Source organism: Schistocerca nitens, chromosome 5 (genome assembly GCF_023898315.1).
Source record: "Schistocerca nitens isolate TAMUIC-IGC-003100 chromosome 5, iqSchNite1.1, whole genome shotgun sequence".
Lineage (NCBI taxonomy): Eukaryota > Metazoa > Arthropoda > Insecta > Orthoptera > Acrididae > Schistocerca > Schistocerca nitens.
In genome coordinates this window covers 347860746-347869256 of record NC_064618.1, presented here as the reverse complement: position 1 = coordinate 347869256, position 8511 = coordinate 347860746, and the positions used below count along the sequence as shown (strand labels likewise).

General features: G+C 48.5%; 1 protein-coding gene across 1 annotated transcript; it reads left to right on the top strand.

Moving 5' to 3' along the window:
• The first annotated feature begins 2885 nt into the window (after positions 1–2885).
• Positions 2886–3257, top strand: LOC126260440 (uncharacterized). The gene has a single exon (XM_049957768.1). The coding sequence runs from the start codon at positions 2886–2888 to the stop codon at positions 3255–3257; it is 372 nt and encodes a 123-aa protein (XP_049813725.1).
• The last annotated feature ends 5254 nt before the right edge of the window (positions 3258–8511 follow it).

Below are 8511 nucleotides of genomic sequence, written 5' to 3'. Positions count from 1 at the left end.
TGTACAGTTGGTCCATAGCGCAACACACGTTCAATCTATCACTAAAACCATTCTGACGAAATGTAATTTCAACATGGGACAGCTCAGCTGGCAAGGTCTCAGCGTCAGAAACGACATGGGCCCTGTGTACCAAGGTACGAAGTACCCTTCACGCCGAGCCAGATAGTGACAACTAATATCCTGTAAGTACAAGTCGGTGTACATTTCCTGGAGACTCCATGTCCCAATGATCCATTATCATCCATCCTAACCTCCTTCAACCAGTTCTGATGTGATGGTGTCTTTCCATTACAATGGTGGGAGAATACCATCATTCCGTATCTCAAACCCGGTAAAAACCCGCTTGATATGGATAGCTATCGGCCCATGAGCCTCACCATCTTCCTTTGTGAGCTGCTGGAACGTATGGTGTGTCGGCGGTTCGGATGGGTCCTGCAGTCACGTAGTCCACTGGCTCCATGTCAGGGCGGCTTCCGCCAGGGCCGCTCTACTACTGATAATCTAGTTTTCCTCCAGTCTGCCATCCGAACAGCCTTTTCCAGACGCCAACACTTGGTTGCTATCTTTTTGACTTCTGTAAAGCATACGACACGATGTGGTGACATTGTATCCTTGCCACATTGTATGAGTGGGGTCTCGGGACCCGTTCCGATTTTTATCCACAACTTTGTAACTCTGTACTTTCCGTGTCAGTCTTTGCCTGCCGTAGTTCCCCCTGTATTTAGAAAACGGCATATTGAGTTTGTCTGTTTTTAGTCGCTATTGCCGGTCTAGCAGCAGCTGTAGGGCCGTCGGTCTGACTTTCTCTGTATGCGGATGACAAGTGCATTTCGTACTGCTCCTCCAGTTCTGGAGTTGCTGAGAGGCGCCTACAAGGAGCCATTCACAAGGCGCAGTCATCGGCTCTAGCCCACAGCTTCAAGTTTTCAGTCGCGAAGACGTGTCGTGCATTTCTGTCGGCGTCGCTCCGTCCATCCAGAACTTTACCGTAATGATCTACTCACTGTAGTGGAGACACATCTATTCTTGTGACAGATTTTAGGCACCCGATTCACTTCGCTACCCCACCTTCATCAGCTTAAGCGGAAGTGCTGGCAGCACCTGAATGCCCTCCACTGCATGAGCAACACCAACTATGGTGCAGATAGCTCTACCCTGCTGCAGCTCTACAGAGCCCTAGTTCAATGCCGCCTTGACTTCGGGAGACTTGTTTCCGTTTAGGTGGCTCCCTCAGCGTTGTTTACTCGACCCAGTGCACCACTGTGGCGTTCGCCTAGCAATGGGAGCTTTCAGAACGACTCTGGTGAAAGTGTACTGGCGGAGGCCGGCGTCTCTCCATTGCAGGTTGGGCGTGCACAACTGCTCACCAGTTACGTTGTTCTCCTGTGCATCCGAACTACCGTCTCCTTTCCCCAACTACGGCTGTTCATCACCCGCATCGGCGGCCCAGGTCAGGGCTTATGCTTAAGATTGCGGTTAGCGTCTGGTCTCTTCTGTCTGGAGTCCTTCCTGTTACCTCTCCTGGAAGTTCATTCACGTACACCTCGATGGCTGCATATTTTTCTGGACCTTTCGCATGGCCCTAGGGACTCGGTTAACCCTGCGGCTCTCCATTCTCGATATGTACTGGACTGGGGCCATGAAGTGGTTTACAGCGACCTCTCGATGGCTAATGGTCACGTAGGCTTTGCATATATTCATGGAGGACATACTGAACAGCATTCCTTGCCAGATGGCTGCAGTGTTTTCATTGCAGAGCTGGCGGCCATATATCGTGCTTTTGAACACATCCGTTCATGCCCTGGGAGTCGTTTCTTGTGTGCCGACTTCTTGATCAGCCTACAAGCTATCGACCAGGGCTCCCCTTCGTCTTGCCTTGGTGGCGACCACCCAAGAGTCCATCTATGCCCTGGAACGGTCCCGTCGTTCAGTGGTGTTTTTCTGGATCCCAGGCAACGAACTTGATGACAGGCTGGCCAAACAGGCTACTCGGAAACCGCTTCTGGAGATGGGCATCTCCGAAACTGACCTGTGTTCTGTCTTACGCTCCAGGGTTTTTAGACTTTGGGAGATGGAATGGCACAACAGTGCGCACAACAAACTGTGTGATTAAGAAGACTAGGGATGTGTGTAAGTCTTCCATGTCGTCCTCTCGCAGGGAATCAGTTGTACTCTGCCAGCTCTGCATTGGCCCTCCGTGGCTAATACATGGTTACCTCCTCCAGTCAGAGGGCCCACCTCAGTTTCGATGTGGCTCACCAATGATGGTCGTCCACCTCTTGCTGGAACTGACCACTTTTAGCCACTCTGAGGCAGACTTTAAACTTTCCCGGCACCCTACCTTCGACGATGGGCGACATTGCCTCAAGAACAGCTTTAGTTTTGCCTTTCATTCGTGAGGTTGGGTTTTATCGTTTGATCTTTTTTATCGCACTTCCTTTGTTCCTCCGTGTCCTCCACCCAAGTGCTTTAGGGTGGAGGTTTAATGTGTTGGAGAGTGGCTGTCTTCCTTTTTATTCTTATTGTCAGCCAGCCATGGTAATCTGCCCTCTTGTTTTGATCTCTTCTACATGTTTCTCACGTGTCTGTGATTTTCTTGTTAGATTTGGTCTAGTTTAGTGGTTGTTGCCCTTCTATCATTGTGGTTTTCTCATTTCTTCCAGATGTGTTTTGTATGTCTCGATTATTCTACTCCACCCTTGTGGAGTTTTTTAATTGGAACGAGAGACCGATGACCTAGCAGTTTGGTCCCTCGCCCCTCTTTTAAACCAACCAAACGTAGTGTCTCACAACACAGGATTACTCATTAATATAGGTTCTAGAGCATAAGATATATAGATGAAATGTTAGAATTATTGCCATGAATGACATGTTTTCAGGTAGTCATGGAAGGCCTCCAGCATCAGCAGTGCAGCATTCTGGAGAGGCAGCTAGTTCAGACGCTGCTGGCTGAGGTGTGGCCGCGTCTGAGCTGGTCCGCGCAGTCCAAGAAGGTGCTGGTCATTGGTTGTGCCACTGGAGAGACCATGTGTCTCGACCTGTTGCCGCGACTGCCGCAGGATGTTTTCATCGTCGCAGGCGACGGGAGACCCGAGATGGTTGCTGAGTGCGTAGCAAGATTTCCTTTCCCTAACGTGGGCTTCATTACCGTGGACTTTGGGGCTCCTGACATCCAAGCGACTGAGGCATGGAACCTGGTACCGTACACGAAGATCTTCAGCTTCTTCTACTTGCAGTCGATACGGGATCAGAAGTAAGCACTCCTCCGAACAATCGCTTCCAAGCACTGAGATCGTAGCTGCACATACACTGAGACAGTGTCGAAGTGTAGGCCTACCCTGCTCTGCAGCGGGAAAAAAGGGTTCCCTGCGTGGTGTCTGCACTAGCTTGTAAGCAAAAGGAAATAGTCTTACTGAAGTGCCCAAATCCAGGACACACAGTGAAATTTACGGAGGCAGATTGATGATGCATATGTTCCACTGGAATTCGAAAACCTTCGAATAATTCGTCGCAAACTGCGATAAATTTATGTACGCAGCTGCTGAAATTCTACTGTACTGTAACCCGACAAAGCGTGGGAGGCGGTGTTTCGTGGACTGATATTTAACCCCCATTTTCTTATTCTTGTGATAGTGAAAAATCCTCTCTGCCTGTGAAATGTGTTTACATGAGTACAGAACTTTGTGGGACATGTGCCTGCATACAAGTTGATACGACACCATGTTAAACAATCGTAAATCTGGCACCTCGAGCAGGATGTGGAACTGAACAAATTTGAGAAAAGGCTGTTTGGCTTTTATTACCGATAGCAGACGAACGCAAAATTTGATAATTATTGCTTGTATTTTTGAGAATGACCATTTCCAGACACAAGGGTTCCCTACCTCCAATTTCAGATGAATCCTTCATACCGGAATGTGCATTTGTAATCACCACGGGCACACTGTCCACCGGTTTACGGTAGCCAAATGCTGCTAGTTCCGTGGAATGAATTTCATGTAAAGTGGATGGTCCTATTACGTTGTCAACGTATTCCACTAAACTCCTGTTGTAGCCTGTTCACTCAAGAGTTCAGTATCTTTCTTAGGTCTTGTTCCATCTGGATACGCTTCTTCCAATAGACAGATGGACAGAAGCGAAACGGATGGATGCCGAGTGAGGATGACTGTTCACTGTGTTAGTGACTCACCGTAACGGACTGTGAAACCTTATCGTTAAGTTTCGAAAAATCTTTCTCGCTATCAGTGAGAATGACGCTGGTCATCTCCTCCCAGTGAACTGTACTAATTCAACTGTGCGCAGCGGTGTTAATGAACGCTAATTTTCGACCCAGCAGTTTGCAGGGGTAATCACTTAGTTTCCTTCGTTCTTGTACACGGATATGACTGGCTATGAAAGGGATTTCGAAGGTACGATAAATTCCTGAGTTTATTAGCGCAAGTGGATTCCGTTATTCCATATACAACAAAAACAAAAACATAAGGCAAGAAAAAATGAAGTGACTTACGGCTGACAAAAGTTCAGGAACGGGAAGCAGGTGATGTAAGTAGAGCTCTAAAACTTCAAATTTTAACTGACTCAAAACCGCAACTCGATAAGTGATTGCGTTCATACCTCGAATGTAATTTAACAACTGTGGCGTTCGTAGTGGCCAGGCAGACTCGAACAGATGGTGAAAATATTGACGGTTATTAAATTCATTGCGGAGTGTACCTCAGTTTGAGTGTGAATGCGCTGGCTGCGGGTGGCTCACGAAGTTGGGCTGTGGGGGTCCGCCGCCCTCGGACAAGGTCTTACCCAGAAGTCTGATGGAGTCTCCCCCTGCACCGCCATCACTGTAAACTGTCAAAGCTGCGTGCGGAACCCGAAGTATGCGCAGTGTGTAAGGCGCGAAGTGGCTGCTGCAGAGGGTGAAGTATCCCATCTGCAAACAGAAGTTGAAGGAGCTCTACTCAGAAGAACGTCCGAAGTGAAAAATTAAGAAGCACGGAATTTGCATCTAATGTCGCTAATATGCGTAATGAAGCATCGCCAGAATGAACACGGGTTGCGTTCTGCTTCGGCACTTTCCAAAATGGTGATCCATAGACCTGCAGCGCTTATCCGTTCCGCGTTGTTCAGCCTTCTTCTCAATACGGAGAACGAAATGCTCCACGACACACTAAACAATTGCGCCAACTAAAGGGATAAGACAAAAAACAAAGTTAAGGCTTACTTACCCAATATTTGCGTCCCTGGCGGTCTTTCGTTCTGTGGACGTCGGGTCGTGATACAAGGTATATTTCTCTGCCTAACGTTTAGTCTCTTAATGCTGGAGACATAAACAGAGGCTATAAACGATCGGAAAGCAGTTTCGAACTCAAACAAGGTCAGCAAAGTCGTCCCCCCCTCCCCCCTTCCCCCTCCCCCCCTCCCCCCTCCCTCCTCCTCCCCCCCCTCCCCCCCTGGGGGGCTCACGGTTATTTCGTGCATGACGCACACTGAACACAGAGCTATTGCAGCCAATTCTTCTTTCCCCGGCTGCATTTAATTTACCCTGCCCCCTTCCCTCCTTATCCTCGCTTCTTCCCCGTTGCCACCTCCTCCTCATCTCCCGTATTCTGATTTATGTCGACCTGGCTATCCACCTGGTTTCCTGTATTGGTTGCCATTTTCTTACTTTTGCCTGTTCTTTCATCCTTTTTGGCGTTTAGGTCCCCACTTGTGGTTTGATCTCCATTTCAAAATTTCCTGTTTTTAGTGTGAGTCATATGGGAAAGAACTCCCTTCCTAGCATCTACAGTGTGGATTCCTCTCCTACCGTCCTCTTCCTTCCACATTGTAGCCACCTTCACCCTGCTAAGTCACCAGCACATGTAGCCAGTCGCTGTGGTGAGGCTGTTACATACACATATTGCTGAGCCCTCTGACAAGACAAGATCACACTTATACCTGAGCTGTTCTCTCCCCATGTATGCCAGCGAGTGGTTGGTTATCTTCTTGGAGCATTGGAACTCCCAGCAAAGGCAGCTGTGCCAGATGGCCCTTGCTGTGGCTGGGTGGGGCCCATGGGGAGAGCCCTGGTCAGAGTGGGTGGTATCAGGGCGGATGCTTGGTGCATGAAGCGTATCAAGCAGCAAAAATCTGGCCATTCTCAAACGACCGTCTCTTCGAATGGTGAAAGATCCTTCAATGCTGCCTTGTATCACCTGGCAACCATCCCTTCCCTGTCTACACCATTGGGAGAGGGCCAGGCTCGCCATCTTAAGATGAAACACTTTCCCCGTTACTTTCTCTGTACTAGGACGGATGGGGAAACATTCACCGCCACAAAGCCGCTGTTTTCCGTGGAAAATACCGAGGAAAAGGTTGGATGAAGTGGAGTCAAGGGAACCTCCCCATCGCACACCCATCAGATTTAGTTATAAGTTGGCACAGTGGATAGGCCTTGAAAAACTGAACACAGATCTATCGAGAAAACAGGAAGTTGTGTGGAACTATGAAAAAAAGCAAAATATACAAGCTGAGTAGTCCATGTGCAAGATATGTAACATCAAGGGAAGTGCGAGCTCAGGAACGCCGTGGTCCCGTGGTTAGCGTGAGTAGCTGTGGAACGAGAAGTCCTGGGTTAGTCTTCCCTTGAGTTTAATTTTTTTATTTTCAGACAATTGTCACCAGTGTCGTATAGAATATATCAGACGTGTTTTCCTGTGGAGGAATCGGTTGACCTGTGACCTTGCGATCAAATGTTTTCGGTTCCCATTGGAGAGGCACGTCCTTTAGTCTACTAATAGCACCGTTTTGCATTGCGGTCGCAAAACACACTAAACTTATTACAGTGAAGAGACGTCATTGAACGAATGGACACATCATAACTTTGCGAAAATGAAGAAAATAAATTATTCGTTCGAGGGAAGATTTGAACCAAGGACATCTCATTTCGCAGCTGCTCATGCTGACCACGGGACCACGGAGCTCGTCAGCTTACGCTCTCCTTAATGTTACCTATATCACACATGCACTACTCACTTTGTATATTTTGCTTAGGTTTTTCATAGTTCCACACAACTTCTTCCTGTTTTCTCGATTGATTTGTGTTCAGTTTTTCAATGCCTATCCACTGTGCCAACTTATAACTAAATCTGAGGGGGGTGCGATGGGGAGGTTCCCTTTTTTAGTAAAACGTGGTCGGGCTCCCTGTCGATCATAACTTGTTTTGCCTCTGATTGTCTTAGCAATGTCCTGGTGTCTATCAGTCTTCACCAATCTCTGAATATTGATGAGGGAGTAATATTTCATAGGGATCTCCTGTTGCAAACTGATGAACTCCAGGCTAATCTGGAGCAGCATGGCGTTCATTTTGTTAGACGTGTGCAGAAGGGTCGCAAAGACAACTGCAGCAATACTGGCGGCTCGCTTCAGGCTTTCGAGGGAGATACCCTCCCAGAGAATGTAAAGGTTATGTGCTACAGATGTGATGTGAAGCCGTATGTCCCTCCACCTATGCGGTGCTTGGGATTTGGGCATACGTCTTAAAGCTGTTCGGTGGACCCTTTGTGTGGTGACTGGCCAGGGGAGCCCACTGTGTGGAGCCATGTGTGTCAATTGTGCTGACCGCCACTCCCCGCACTCGCCGGATTGCTCGGCTTTACAAAAGAGAAAAGATCAAAGAATAAATCGCAAATGATAGCCTGTCTTATGCTGAGGCTCGCCAAAATTGACACTCCCTCCAGTATATCCTTTGTCTCCGTTACTTCAATTACTAGTCCTCCCTTGTCCTTACCCCAGCCCTGTCCCTCGACTCCCCCTCCCCTGCAGTTTACACAACCTCCTGTCAGGTAGCAACTCCCCTCCCTGTCCGAAGAAATGCCGCCCCCCCCCCCCCCTTTCAGCATCTGCTGGCGATCATATTCCCTCCTGGGACCCATCTCCCCAGCATCTCTCAGGCCAGAAGACTCACAACCACTCGGCCAAGAGGTGCACCATATGTGTGCCTCAAGGACACCTGCTCTCTTCCGGTTCCAGACCTTACAGAAGCCTGTACTCCACCTGTGTCCTGCTCTCCTCCACCTCAGAAATAGGAGGAGGAGAACATAAATCGCAAGACAAGGTGCCCCCGCCACCTGAGTCTGACATCTTACTTATGGATGTCACGCCATCCTAGTTGGTGAAGACTGCTGACAGTGACCTGACCACCTTGGCTTCATTGACTATTTGGTACTCTCGCCGCACGGTCATCCAATGGAAATGCAACGGATTACTATCGTAATCTACGGGAAATGCAACGTCTTGTTGTTCCCTATTCTGCAGTCTGTCTTGTTCTTTAAGAAACGCATTTCAGTGATAACTACTAAATGTTGGAGAGTGGTCATCAGGCATTGTTGGAACCATGCCGGGCCTGGGGTAGCATCTCGTGGGGCCTGCTCCTCAGTTCACTCCAATGTCATTAGTGACTATATCCCCCTACATACCAACTTAGAAACGATAGTGGTTAGAATGCAAACGACTCAAGCAATCACCATTAGCAATGTC